The sequence below is a fragment of the Centruroides sculpturatus genome, unplaced genomic scaffold (assembly GCF_000671375.1).
Source record: "Centruroides sculpturatus isolate CEXI.00-Female unplaced genomic scaffold, Cexi_2.0 scaffold692, whole genome shotgun sequence".
Lineage (NCBI taxonomy): Eukaryota > Metazoa > Arthropoda > Arachnida > Scorpiones > Buthidae > Centruroides > Centruroides sculpturatus.
Genome location: NW_019384902.1, coordinates 286,582 through 302,321, shown reverse-complemented (window position 1 = coordinate 302,321; position 15,740 = coordinate 286,582). Strand labels below are relative to the sequence as shown.

At 27.1% G+C, this 15,740-nt stretch overlaps 1 protein-coding gene across 2 annotated transcripts in view; it reads left to right on the top strand.

Annotated features, from left to right (window-relative positions):
* Positions 1-11,744, top strand: part of LOC111631513 (adenosine receptor A2b-like) — a 33,972-nt gene extending 22,228 nt beyond the window's left edge. For both annotated transcript variants that reach the window (XM_023375768.1, XM_023375769.1), the window contains exons 2-3: positions 10,281-10,326; positions 10,410-11,744. In XM_023375768.1, the coding sequence (XP_023231536.1) occupies positions 10,462-11,658 (1,197 nt within the window). In that variant the 5' untranslated portion in view covers positions 10,281-10,326; positions 10,410-10,461 and the 3' untranslated portion in view covers positions 11,659-11,744. The remainder of the gene's footprint in view (positions 1-10,280; positions 10,327-10,409) is intronic.
* The last annotated feature ends 3,996 nt before the right edge of the window (positions 11,745-15,740 follow it).

Sequence of the window (15,740 nt, the reverse complement as noted above, 5' to 3'; positions counted from 1 at the left end):
CTGCACAACACGACTTCCGGTTTCGCTCTAACACAATTTTGGAAATCCTCTGTACAAAATTTAATTTAAAAATTGTGAAATTTTGTACAGAGGATACTTTGTTATTCGATATTTTTGTTATTCAAGTAAGCACGCGTGTTGTCTGAAATTTGCCCATGGATTTTAGAATATTGAAATTTTCAAATTATTTTGTGACTTTCATCGGGTTTATTTTAATGAAAACTGATAGGGCAATTTTTTTCTTCCTTGTCCTAACTTTCTTATCAACCAAGTATTGTCATTGCTTTCAGACTTTAGCCCATGTTTTAGTTTTATACATTAATCTTTGTATTTAGTAAAGTTTATTTAAACATTTTTAGATAAGTGTTATTAAGCTTTTTTTAAAACTGTAGGTAAGCAGACATCCGTAAAATGACGAATGAAATACAGCAGTGTCTCGGTACTCAAACAATTCGGTATTCTAACACAAATTCTGGAAAAATGTCGTTCGGAACTCAATTGAACAAACACGATCCGCTAGAACAATATTTTCAATTAATAACATATTTTTATTTCGTCATCCATGAACATTTTTATCATAAAAATAAAAAAATATGAAAATGTTGCTGATATTTCTGATCAAGATAAGAAAAAACGCTGACAACGATACTTTGTAAATAGAAAACGCTCTCGTTTAAATAAAAATTAATATTAACGTGTAGCACAGTACTTTTAATTGTGATTGTTAATTAATTATTGATTGGAAATAAATTAGCGATTACTTTAATAAACATATTTCTCTTAGTAACGAAAAATAATAGTATGCTTTTTTTCATTCCAGAACGTTCCAGTACGTTCCAGTACGTTCCAGAAGTTAGCAAAAAAAATTTTTGCTAACTTCTAGAACGTAACCCTAAGTTTTGCATTAGTCCATTGTTTCGTTCGCATAACACGGCACTTCTTTTTTAGAACGTAACTACCATGTTATACAAGAGATACCTATACATAGAATCCAACATTTTATCACGCCTTTACTTAGATTCAGTCAAACTAGAATTTTTAAAACAGAAAAGCATCTTTGAGTAAATTTATTTGACTAGAAGATTAACCGAAGATTCTTGAAACAAACAACTTCCAATAATCCTGAACTTCACAGATTCCTCTTTGAGCTCATTAACAGAACTTTTTTGCTATTCTGATATTTTAGAGCATTTCTTCATCCAAGTCATGAGATTCTTTATGGTCATTTCAAAGTATAGATTCTTAATTTAATGTTTACTGACCTCTTATCCAAATAGATGCACTCCAGGATGTTTTAGTTTCACACTTTTTCATTATTACAAAAAATTATGTTTCAAGCAAAACAATCTGTATCATGGAATCATTTTACAAACTTATTAGGGAACTTCCCAACTTAGTGAAGTTATCTATGCGGGTGATGATGTACTGATTAACAATAGATTTTTCCTTTATACAAATCTATTTCGATCTGATTCATTAAGTGACGCATCACTTATTGGTTTGAGATCAATCTCAACAAAAACAAAGTGCTCTTACTTCTACTGCAGAACTCCATTCACCAACAAAACAGAGATTTAGAAATTATTCAGGACTTCCAATATTTTGGCTCATACATCATTGATACTGAGGAAGACATGAAGAGGGTTTGTCTCTCTTTTATTTAATGACCCCGCTTTGGAGATCACAGCTCATCAACACAAGAAGAAAATTTCATCTATGTCACGCTACGGCAGCTTCAGTCTTTCTTTGTGCATTTCATATATGGAACATTATAATTAAGAAATATAGTAAGTTTATTGACAGTTTTGTTACAACTTGAACAACAAATGTACTTAACTTCTCATAAAGGGATGACTACTTTAATGAAAGAAACCAATTGTCATAACGACTCCTCATACACATCAGTTATGACATTCTAAATTGTCAATTATCTCTGTTTTTATATTATATGATTCTTTAAACATTATAGAAATAATAAATCTGTTAAACAATAGACATCTTTAGCAAGAAGAATTTGCCTATCTCGTTTCAAATCATGTTTAGTCGTATTCGTTTTGATAAATAATAACGATAATTATGATAAAACATAATTAGAATATTATTTTATTTCTTGATTATTTTTCTGCATTCACATTTAGTAAGTTGAATTAGATTGTTTGTTTGTTTATTAAATTACAGCAACGCAACACTTGGCCGATGCCTTCCGGGAGGTCTTTTTAAGATTAATTGGATCCTATTCAGGCGTTACAGACGTGGAGAAAACCCGGAAAACCCCATGTGACCAGCCTGTTCTGGTGAGGCGCGAACCCACGACCGAACTCCTAGTGTTCAAGGAACGGAACCGATTGGGCACTGGTGGGCCTTGAATTAGAAAACTAATCACTAATAATGAAAATAAGTTTAGCAGGTAAACTTAGCTTATAATCATACAGTCTGCTGATATCAATGGCCGTATGATTTAGGGTCTTTGCGGTTAAAGTAGTAGTCTATCGTTCTTGGAGATTCATATCAAATCTGGGCGGTAGAAAAATCTTCGAATTTTTCATGTGTGGTCCGTTCCGGATATGTCGATTTTCGTCTGTCACCATCCGCTCGACCATATTATGGGTTTGACCGAACCCACGACGGATCCATACCCATTGTAGGTATGGACTCAGCATGGGAATAAAAGATCCTCTAAGAACCCACAGGGCGGAGAGCTGACAATATAATTACTTATATATTATATGCTGGTATAATTTACCAGCATATAATATATACATACATGAAAATGCTTATTATTGTGGATTGTTATTAAATATTATGGCTGATATTATGGGGAAAAATACTTATTCCATAAATAATAAACTGTAATTTGAATAACTCATTTTTTTAACATTCTGTTAAAATTTATTTAACAATTATTGTCCAACCTTTAAAAGAGAATATATAATACTGTATATATATTATAGGAATTTTTTGATTTATAGAAAATTAATTAACCATTAGATTAAGAAACAAAAAGGATAAGATAAAATACAACGAGCAATTATTTATTGTGACATCGTCACAATGACGGGATACAATTTTTATTCATATTTTTAATTTATTTAAAATATATTCTCTCTACCTCAAAATTACATACAGGGCTTGCCCCTGTATATCATACTTTCCTGTTAGAAATGGGGTCGTCCCGGTCACCTATCTAATTGCTTTTAGAGGAAATTTTTTGAATTGAAATAACGTGACTTCCGGTTCGCATAGGAAGTCCGTATATAGTTAATCGGGACCTCTCGCACCTATGCTTTCCATATCTGGTCTCGGATTTCATGTATCTAACACCGTTCTCGAACTAGATTAAGGAAGGACAGACATTGGAAATTTATAGGTCTACAATGTTTTAAAATTGCAACTCAATGACTTTTTATGTCTTGATTTACCGACAGTAAACCTTCAGCATATATATTAGAATGTGCAAAACTTATAATTATAAGAAAGCATACTAATATAAATATTCATATTAACAAATAATAAATTTTATCATCGTTGTTAAATATGAATATTTATATTAGTATAATGTATCTTATATAAGTTAGTTTAGAGTTAGATGGGAAAAGCTGTAGTCATCAAAAAATCGATTATAATATTTTGAAGCGAAACATCATAATATGTGTTGAATGTGATGGATTGATTTCGAAATATATAATAGATTTCGTGATAGATGAATTTTGTAACGAATTTAATACATCTATCGTAACTTAAGCAGAGCTTAAGTCTTTATCTGCGAAAAACTTAACAATAGAAAATGAGATCAGGTTACGGAAAATCAGTGATGCATTGATTTTGTTTCAAAAAATGTAATTCTCCATCCACAAAAAATAAAAGTTCGAATAATGCTTTTTGGAGTCCACCAATGGCCGAGTGGATAAAACTGTTGAACACTTGGTTGAACACTTGGTAACCCCGGGTTTTCTTCACGTATCTAACACCTAAACAGGGACAAGTTTCCCACAAAAAAGTCTTTCTGGGAAGCATCTTCCTGGTAGATCGCCCTCTTGTTGTGTTTGTTGCCTTATCTCACGAACAACAATGCTCCCTGTTGAAAGATAAAACTACTTTTAACCGCATTTTTTTAATCTTTCGGTTTTGTTTTTCACATTTATTGAAATTCGGGAATATATAAAATTAGAAATAATATTTCTGTAAGGGTATTTTCGAGAGACGTAAACTATGTAAGTTTATTGGTAGATGTACAGTATTAATGAGTTCTGGTTAATGTTAATAAATATGAAAAAAACTTATAAATAAATTTCTATTTTATTGTAATTTATCTTTATTTAATTATTTCCAAAGTAAATATATTTTTTTTTAATTTGATTTAGTATCGATGTAAATTTTTGCGAATTTGTATTCCCAAACTAATTATTTTATTTATTCATAAAAAGGCACGCCGAATAAATCGTCTACGTAATAAAATAGATTTATTTATATATAACGGCTAATAGTTAATTGATTAAAATATAAGTAGAAAAAATTACATATTTTAGTTATTAAAATAATAATTTTTACAACTAGCTAAATTTTAGTCTTCATAAACTATATCAAATATATTAATTTAATACTTTATGAATTTATGTCAAAAAGTAAATAAATTCTAATACTTTTTATTTTAAAAATTTATAATTTTTTTATATTTAAGGTAAAATTATACTGTAATATTTATAATTAACCAACAAATATAATATAACTGAGGTCTAATTATTTTAATGGATATACAGTATTGTCAAGAATTAATATTTTATAATGAACGGAAATTTATTTATATTCTAATTACTTATATTTCGAAATAGTATAGCTTTTAATGTTAATTACAACATTATGATGTTTTTAGCTTGAATATAAGAATGTAAAAATGTCAATAACGAGTAAAATTTTCATTAAGTTCGACCCCACACGAGTATCCGTATAAGACATGACCCATCTCTATCTCTTCACTCCCTGAAATCTCCGTATTTTAAGGTTTAATAGCATTAATGCCCCTTATATACAAGTTTTCAAGTCAAATTTCGTTTCTTAATCTACACTCCATCCTGAGATATTAAACGAAAGGGTCTGAAAACATGGAAATTTGCAAAAACTCGGAGAGTCGAATTTCAAAAACTAACTATTTATTATAAGTGAGGGTTAGATTACCGTATAAACTAAAAAGTAGCATCTTGTATTAATATATTGTATTAGTTAAAAGCCATGCTTGTTAAGTGTGCTGTTTATGCGCACTGTAAAAATAAATGAAAAAATCAAATGTTTCTGTTTCTGATTTGCAGAATGTTTTACCCAAGTTTATGTTTACTGTATCCTCGAAAATCTTAAGATTAACGGGCAACTTTTGTTTCTTGTATATAATACTATAAAAGCTTGAATAATGAGTCTAACTTGTAATCGGTCAAAAATAACAGTAAACTCTGATAGAGGGCTTATCAATATACTATTCAACTAACCCAAATCTGAAGGGTGAGATGATGAATTAGCAGAAAATTATATTTTGTTTTTTCTAATCTGTTTTTTGGAAAACGCTATTATTATGCTCGTTATTATGTTGTTTTGTATGATAATAAGACACCAGTTCGGTCAGTTTTTTAAAATAAAATTTATATTTACACAGCTTCCAGAACTTTTTACACCATTATTTACACTATGTCATATATAATAGCGACTCCGACCTTTTAGAAAAATACAATTCGTTTCAATAAAAGTAATTTGAGGCAAATTAGAATGTTAACGTAAGTTTTTACTTAATTTTATCGATCTGACATCGAATGATGTAATCAGAGAGACAAAAGTTTTGCGAATTAATCTAAAAATTCGTATCTTTAATTAAATATATTTAAATTTAATGTAATATATACTGTAGTTATATCGTGTTTAATATAATGAAATATGGTATAAGTTATTAAATATTTTATTACTTTTCTAAATTTACTTAGTATTAAATGAAATATTTTACATTGTTTAGGTTCAAATTAAACCTAGTTTCTTCATAAAATAAATGATATGGTATAGGAGAATAATTAGAATTCTTACTGCTAGAGAACGAAACAGCGTAGACTTTATTAGCTTTTACATGCATCGTGAAAATTTGAAATAATTTAAATTAAATATTTGATACTGAAAATTACGTAAAAATCTCAGTGTGGTATGCTTTTTAAAATTATATAACGAAATTTTTAAGAATAGTAACTAGTTGTTTGACGTTACGATAACAATGAAATTAGTTATTTTTACGTAAAAATTTATATTTTTGTGATTAATTTCACTAAAATTCCATCCTATCCGCCATCACATTTGTTTTTGCAATCCATCCCAATATTTTATGCTTTGTCATTTATTATAATGAGGTTATCAATATTCTTTCGCTATTAGATATACAGTATANTAGCATTGTAATGAATATCCTAAATTAATTAATTAATTTTAAAAAGTTTCTTTAACAGTAATCATTTAAAAAAATGGATCGATTCTAATAATTTAACTGGTTACTATGATTAATTACTATTAATTCGATTCTAAATCATTCAAATAAAAGATTCAATAAGAAATCTTATTCCAGTTATAAAATACAGAAAATTCAATTAAAATGCAATCCAGCGTGTCATATTAAATGCTTGAAATTCGATAAGAGGTTGTTTTTAGTCGATTTGGATATTTCGCATAGAATACCCCTTGGCAATGAATAAATTTTGAAATAAATAAAAATTCTGTAAAGTAAATACAAGCTTTTCTTTTAAAACTTCCATTTTAGAAAATGTACTAATAAAAATTTAATATTCGCCAGTTACAACGTATCCTGGTAAACAAACTGATAAAAATAAAACAAAATCTCATTTTTCTAATGTCTTGTATTACCGTATCAAAAGATCGAACAAATATGCCACTGTTGAGCATATTGTTTATCCATTCAACTCAATTAGGTTTCAAATTTAATTACTTTCTAAACACTGTCAAATAATGTATTTATGAAAATGAAGTACTTGAAATACAGTATTATACAGTACGATTTATATTCTCGTCATATCCGAAGTAAAACGAAAGTGATTTATAGGCTGCCTGAATATTTTAATATGTTTAACAGACTATTTATTAATCTAAACCGCTTTAGTTTAGATTAATAATTTTAATTTAGATCTATTTCATACATATTTCCAATTTTGTGAAATAAAACAAAAGTTATAATTTAAAGAAAATTAATATTTTATTTTACGATTAGGGATTTTTGTAAAAGCAATATCCTCTGTGTTTATCCATTACTGATAGCATTTTTGCATGCTATTGTTGATTATTTATAAGGCATTTTTTATAAAATATTACCTATGATACTTTTACTTTATAAAAATTAGTACTAATTAATTAGTAAAATTAACATCTTGTTAATTTGCCTATAAATTATATATATAGGCAACTTAACAAGATGTACTGGATATATCTAAGCACATATTTTTGTTACCGTTTAGGATTATTCGATTATTCAGAATTAATTGGAAGAGAAATCATCAAATTTCGATTCTCCACTGTAGAAAATATACAGTAGTCCGTTTTATAGCACAAATAAATAGTAGTAGTGGACTACTACTATTTATTTGCTTAGAGTTTTTTTCTCTACACAAAAATGAAATTTTTTCTAGCAATCAAAATATGCAAACAAATTTCATGATGAGAATTCTAAAGTGGAAAAAAATAACAGAATAAAATTGAAGGTTGATAGCTACATAAATATACAGTGGGTGATCGGTGAACGAACAAATCGGATAACGAACACTTTCGCGAAAGATTTTTATGATCGGACAACGAACACTTGACTGAACAAACACAAAAAGAAGAGACGTAAAATAACGAATACCGATTGGTCTTCCTTTGTCTTCAGGCAACAATTCAAAACTTTTCGGAGCGCGGGAGACGTCGACATCAACGTTCTACCCAGTATATACTGATAGGATAGTATTCTCCCGAACTTTGAAACTCTCCCTTGTAATTCCAGCTTTTTATATTTCTGACAGAAATAATTCTTTTACATTTTCTTATGAAAATGCGGATTTATGCCGATATCTGCTATTAAATATCTTTTAAAGAAGTGGGAGGACGTTGTTCTGACAGAACAATGGTCTTAAAATGGCATCCAAACCAGGTTGGGGTTAATAGGCCTAGGGTTCTCTACAATTACAATGCTATTAATTACTTCTGAAAAATCATAAAGAAGACAGAAAAGCAATCGACATTGGACAGATTCTTTAATTAATTAATTAACCCCCACAAACGGAAAAAACATGACTAATAAAAATGCAACACCGTGTATATATGTATTTTTATTATTACATATAAATAAACGTAATAAGAAAGTATAGTCTATATTTTTTTATTTTTTGGAGGTCTCCAGAACGAATTAATCAAATTCCCATAGAAACCTATGGTAAATCGATAATCGGTTAACGAACAAAGTCTTGGAACGGATTATGTTCGTTAACCGATCACCCACTTTATTACGAATTTGTATTAGACCTACACATTAAAGATTGCACAGTTGTCACGTTTTTGGGGATAAAATTATAAAATGTGAAAAAAAGATACCATCATTATAGGAAAAGCTTTTAGAATAAAATCTTTCTGTTGCTATACAGTACTCGGAAAAAAAATCCGGGACAATCCTAGGAAACAGGGACATCTGGTAACTCTAAAAGAATATCATCTGAATTATCCCAATTATATATAAGCTATAATATACATAGTTATATTAAGACAAAATTTTTAACTTTTAATTGTTAAATAAGAAAAAATAAGTGCTTTCCTAAGTTTGATAAGTTCGAATTTTAGTTCGTAAAAGTTCATAAAATATATTTTACATAACTGATCACATAATTACATAACTGATTACATCATTATAAAAGTGAAAACTAAAATACGCCTTTTTAGAAGCTATCTTTTATACTTTTATAAAAAGTAATATTAAAAAGTATTTTTTATTAAAACATCTGCTTATTTAGTTTACTTTATTTATGCTAGCAAAAAGTAAAAAGTAAATATAGATATTAGGCATAAATAATGTTTCAAATAGCATATATTCCTTGCATATTATTTTTTAAATTGGTTAGAGAAAATAAATAGGCTACTGTATTATAATTATCTTTCAATTTCCGTTATAACGGACATTGCATATTGTATACAGAATTATGTACTTTTCAAGTTTTATTTTTCTTCATAGATATATTATCCAAATACAACACACAAATTTAAATATTTATTTTTAGAAAATTAATAAAGTTTCGAGTGTTAACAATTGATTTAGTAATTTGAAATAAAGATGGCGAGTAACTCATTCAATGACGTCAATCAGTAATATTTTTATTATAAGTTGACGTCATTCTTTGGGGAAGCAAGCCGATATAATTTGTGTGTGGGAGCTGAAAATATATTTATGAAGTTTGCGCAAAAAATCAAACTAAAGAAATTTTACAAATAATTTTGAACATTATTTATTCGATATTTTAGCCGTATACTTTACTTAAGTTCCATTGTATAATACGAAGACTAATAATAAAATATGTTATTTATTGTCTCGTATCGTCATATCACTTTTTATCACAATGTTGACAGTTATTAAATGCATGCGTGTTATCCAGCTATTAAGTTTTAATTTATATGAAGGCTTTCAATGATATACTGCTTTCCGATTTTGGCTTATTCTGGCTAGAACGAAACGAGATTAACAAATTTTATGGCTTATATCTAGGTGTTGAGATAAAAATTACTTTTAATTGACTGAAATAAGCAATAATAAAAATGTTTTTAGTATTTTAAAACCGTGTATAGGCCTACTTAAAATAATATACTTGTTTATATCCAACTGCAATTATTACATTTAGCATTCGTAGATTTCGCTGGTATTTTAAAATTATATATATAGACATATTTAATTAAAAGTTAAAAGATTTAGAATTTTTATTAACTTTTTTATTAGCTGTATTAAAGCCGTTTTACCAGGCAACGCGCTTTTTATTTTCAATATAGTACGAATATATTCGAAAGAAAAATACTACATTTCTATATACAATACAAAAATTATGTAGCTAGAGAATATCTTAATACTTAAATTTTTATTTATTGTCTTAAAAACGAAATATACTGTTTCATTTATATATTTTATTTTTATTTTTTGAAATACGATATATTTTTACAAATAATATTTTAGTCTATGTAGCTTGAATATATTACTTATAATTAATAAGATCGTTTAAATTTTTTTTATTTTACAGGTTTTCCGATTGAAATTTTATTATGTTGTCCTTTTCTCTGAATTAAGTAAGATTTTATTATAATTATAGAAGAGTAATAAGTAAATTATAAAAAAAATCCAATGAGTTAAAATCAATTGTTTATTGCAGAACTAGAAAAATTCTTGTCATGCTATGATTACTGCTCAAGTTCAAACTAATTATGTCTTCCATCGAATTATTTCAAAACAGTATTCCTATACATTCAAATTCAAGAACATTTGCTTCTGTTACAAGTCCTTGGGAATCTGCTGGAGAGACTGCTTTAGCAATATTGGTCGTATTCATCTTGTCTCCCTTGATCATCTGCAGTAACGCACTCTTAGTGCTTGCCATCAACAGGTATAAAAGACTTCGAAACCCAAGCAACTATTTTCTCTTATCATTGTCTACTGCAGATTTAGGAATTGGACTAGCATTACCATTAGGACTGTATTTTGAATTTTCGCGTTCTAAAATAAACTGTGTATTTTTATGCTTATTCCCGTATTCGGTGTTAGTTGTTTTATGTGGAGTTTCGATTCTCAGTTTAACAGCTATTTCATTAGACCGTTATACTTCTTTAGCAACACCTCTTCGCTATAACAACATAATTACTCACCGGTCAGTCACCAAATACATTATATTCTTTTGGATTTATTCAATTTTATTGGGTTTAACACCATTAGTTTATTGGTTTTATTATCGAGGTGATGCCACAGATATTACCTGTTCCTTCGATTTAATACGGTATCAAGTAAGGCTTTTCTTGATATTTGCTCTATTTATACCATGTTCTACTGTAATGATAATTTGCTACTTGTACATTTATTTCGTGGCCCGTTCTCACGCCAGAGCCATATTTACAGTAGAAATATCGCTCCGTCAAGTGGCAAATTCCGAACCACGATATGGTCGAACTTTAGCATTGACTGTAGGTCTGTTTATAATTACTTGGTTGCCATTTCAAATTTGTGTCTTCATCGATGTCTTCCAAGATTCGCATTTGTTATCGGGAAGATTGGCTTTCTATTTTGGAATTTTACTTCTTGCCAACAGTGCTATCAATCCGTGTATATATGGCTTTCGTAATGCTGAATTCAAAGCAGCTTTTCTTAGGATCATCGAAAGTGTACTACCGAAGCTCAGTGGTGTAATACGCAGGCGTTACGAACAACGTAACAGTCTCCGAACTTTTACTAGATGCCAATCGCATGTTCGTTTATGTGCATCTCCTAATCAAATTATTAGCACAGACATGTTACGAGTATCATATCTCAGACCTATGGATACTATTGAACTGACTGCTGCCAGTAGTACTCCATATATTACTACACCCGGAGAAGCAGGGAATGGTGAAATTGGTATTGCAGTACTATGATGATAAATTATAATTCGTTCTAATTACATATATTGTAAAACTATTGTTTCATAAAAATTCCCGAATATAAAAAGTCAAAAGTAAAACTGTCGTAATGTAAATAGTCTGTTTTCATGATTAAATATATACGAATATCTTACAATATTAATTTATAAGAACTAAACAAACTATTTTCCTTTAACATAACTAGTATTAAGATGTAACTTTTGCAGAAATATAAAAAAAAACTTGGCACTAAAATATTACNCTGAATATTCAGCGAAACTTTGTCTTGTTATACCAAAAATTTATTGCATTAAAAATCGAAAGCTTCAATATTAAATTAAAGTATTTATTCTAAAAATATCATCCGAAAAGAATTGTAATATGATTTTGAAGATGTGATAGATTGAAAATTGAATTGCTTTATCTCTAGTTATATAAAATTAAATATAATGGTGTTGATAATGATAAGCATAAAAATAATTTCGTTAATTTTATTATGTTTTAAACTTGGTATAAAACATAAATAAAATATTTAAAATTAATTCAATAAATTTTAAAATTCAAAAGTAAATTTATCATTTTATATTTTAGAATTAAGAATAATATATCAAATTATTTAATTTATAAATAATAATTTTGAAATCTGTAATTAAAAAATATTCTTCATTTTATCACATTTTATGTTTAAAACTAATCTAATAACACGAACGAAGGCTGTGATATATTATGTTTTTCGAATTTGTCAAGCGTAAATAATGAGCTATTAAGTTTCATTAGTTGAAAAATTCACGGAATTCATTCGCATGAATAATAAAATTTTTCGAATAGTATTAAATGTAAAAAATAAAAAAAAATTGTGAATCTAAATATATAAAATATATTTTTAATAGAAAAATTTATTGTTATTCATGTTATTAAATGCGTGATTTTTATGATATTGTACAGAGATTGAGATTATTGTCGTGTATTTTATTTACTGTGTTGAATAAAAAAATTTTAAAAAAGATAAAAGAAAGAACTATAATAAATTTACATTTTAAACAATTTCCTTAAAAGCTTAAGAATAAGAATTAACCCTCCGAGTTTTATATCATCTTTTAAAGCAGAAAGTTAAATAGATATATTTAATTTAATAAATAATAAAAACATATTTATTTTCGTTTATATTAGTCATTTGGTGACAAAAATTTCAATTTAATAAATTGTAATTTTAATATTGAATTCTTAGCATTTAATATGACGTTCTCGGCAATAAATAGGTTACCTCGAGAATCTCTTTTCGCTTTTATAAGCGTTATTAAAAGATTTATGTTTAGTCATCCCGAAGAAAATTGCGATATTGCGCAACATAAACTGATATTGTATGGAAGAAAAAAGGAACGTTGAAAAACTTCGACTGCTTCTATAAAATTTTATTTTACCTCACTCTTTAATTAGTTATAATAATTTACTTACAATATAATTTTTATATCTTTTGACGTACTGTACTATATCTTTTATTATACAGATTTTATATTTTTTATGACTTATATAAAAACATTTTTAGAATTTTTTAAGCTTTTTCAAACGCAGGAACAGATGAATTACTTAAATTCTAAAATATAAAAGTTTTATTGCCTTAGATAAGGAATATATCAATACATTATAGGCAGACTGAATGCCTTCCACTAAATTACAATGAAGCACGTCACCTGATTTTGGTAAAATTATTTTTACATTAATTGGCCTACTCAAATAGAATTATGCTAATTTAAATTCATATAACGTATCTGAATTTCAGAGTTTCGTATTGTTGGAATTGCGCATGTTTAGTAATTACATTTTAGATATAAAATTGAGGATATTCAAAAACAATTTAACTTAATGCGAACTTAAGTAGTCCTTTAGATTGTTTTATTCATTAAAAAATGAATTATTCAGTTATCCTTAAAAAATAAATTATTTATCAACAAATATTATTCAAATTATTTATTTATTTAATATTTTGCGACTCATATTTCAAATGTCTTTTAAAACACTTCACAGTATTAGTACTTTCCAGCATAAGAAAAAATTTTATTTTGCTTTTATTAAAATTTAAATACATATATACATTATGTATATATGTATATATTAATAGAGCACATTTGTAAGCCGAAATAAAATGCTACAAGATATACAATATTTAAAATTTTATCCGTCACTTCATTAGATTTAAAATCATAAATATTACCTACTCCTATAGACATTTACTTCACATTTACTTCCTATTTATAATTCCTTTAACATATTCTATGTAAAAACTTGGTATTAGTTTGTTTAGTTCTATTTTATTTAATGTGAATGAAATCTACAAATGATTAAGAGAAAACATTTTTATTTTAAAAATTAAAAATATCATTTTAATCTTTAAAATATTCAACGTATTTTATAACTTTATATGCATTAATCTACTAATTCTTAAAAAACACCCTTTCATTTTATTAAGTTTTAAAATTTTTAAAAATTAATTACTCAACTAGAAAACGAGTAAAAATATCGTCTGAAAAAATAATACTGTAATAAATTATAATCGACGGATAATAAATTACTCAGATTTTAGTTGAAAACATCGATAAAAAGTGAAGTTTGTATTGCAGAATTACGTCTATCAAATATATTTTGCATGCAAAATTTATTTTAAAAATGTAACGTAATTGATCTAAATATTCATGCAATTGGATTTTTCTAGCTAAGAATAATTTTAAACAAGAAAACAATATATTATTTTTGAACAATTTAAATATTATATTTCGTCAGATGTATATAAATATTAAACATGTTCATATTTTTATCTCTAATTTAAACTATCGTGTTATATGAAGAATAATTTTAAATAAAGATTAATTATTGTCATAAAATGTTCAATGACAAGATGATGATTTTGTTATTTTCTGTATTAACAAATACTATATTTTATCATGTTTCTGAACACTTCAATCTATTGCTTTCCGGACAGATGCAATTGATATAATTTTATATGAAGAAGATTTTCATTAATTTTTAAAAATATTAACATTCAATTATTTTATTCAGAAAGTTGCCATATTTTCATACAATGGAGATTATAGCGAAGCAAAGAAGAAAAACTTGCCATTGCAAAAGACAGAATTGCTTTCTATTTTGTATATCAATACCATAATGTAACATGCATAATAGTATAGTTAATTTATTGTATTATACAAGTATAGTAGCCTATCCATGTAACTTATAGTCCTAATAGTATGGTAACCCTGAGTAACCAGTATATCTATCGACTCTGGTAATAGGTATTACTTGTGTTTATTATCATTCGTATTATCGTATTTAATTAATTACTATTTTTGTTCTTTGTAATCGATACCATTGTGTATTCAATAGTTCAACAAAATCAGTTAAATGCAATAAATGAACACGAATTTGACAAATATATTTAGAGTTAAATGAAAGATTTCTAATTGAGTGAATATAGTCCTTGACAAAAATGTTATGCATCAAGAAGAAGGCGTTGAAATCAAATGAAACTTCATTAGTGAGAACGTAATGACGATAGTAATAACTAGGGCCGGGATTTAGGCTATATGTTAGTTATCTGGTGTTACCAATTACAAACACATTATTATAAACAAATATGATCAAGAAAACGCTTTACTGGTTAACGTATATCATTCTTCAATCTATATATTTAAAAAAATAAAATAAAAGAAAATTATTAGTAAATTTTTATTTTGGAATCGGCGAGGCGGCGGCACGAGTTTACCTTGCACCTTGAGCTTTAATGCCATCTATCAAAAAGCATCTAAGTTACTGTGAATAGTAGAAGATTTTCTATCATGATCTGTCGTTCATATTACTCATTGCAGCACAAATTGCTTTTTTTCTGCTTTACTACAATTTGTTAAAAATTATTTCAAATTTCTTAAATTTGAGTTTTGTGTGGAAGTCTCTTAAACACTATAGATAGGAAGACTAGAGTCTTGAGACACTTTTTAAAAATGATTGTGCATTTTACAATTTTATTTTATGATTTATTTAACTGTAATAAACTAAACCACAACTTTATTAAATAATTAAGAAATCGAAAACTGAAAACTGCTCGT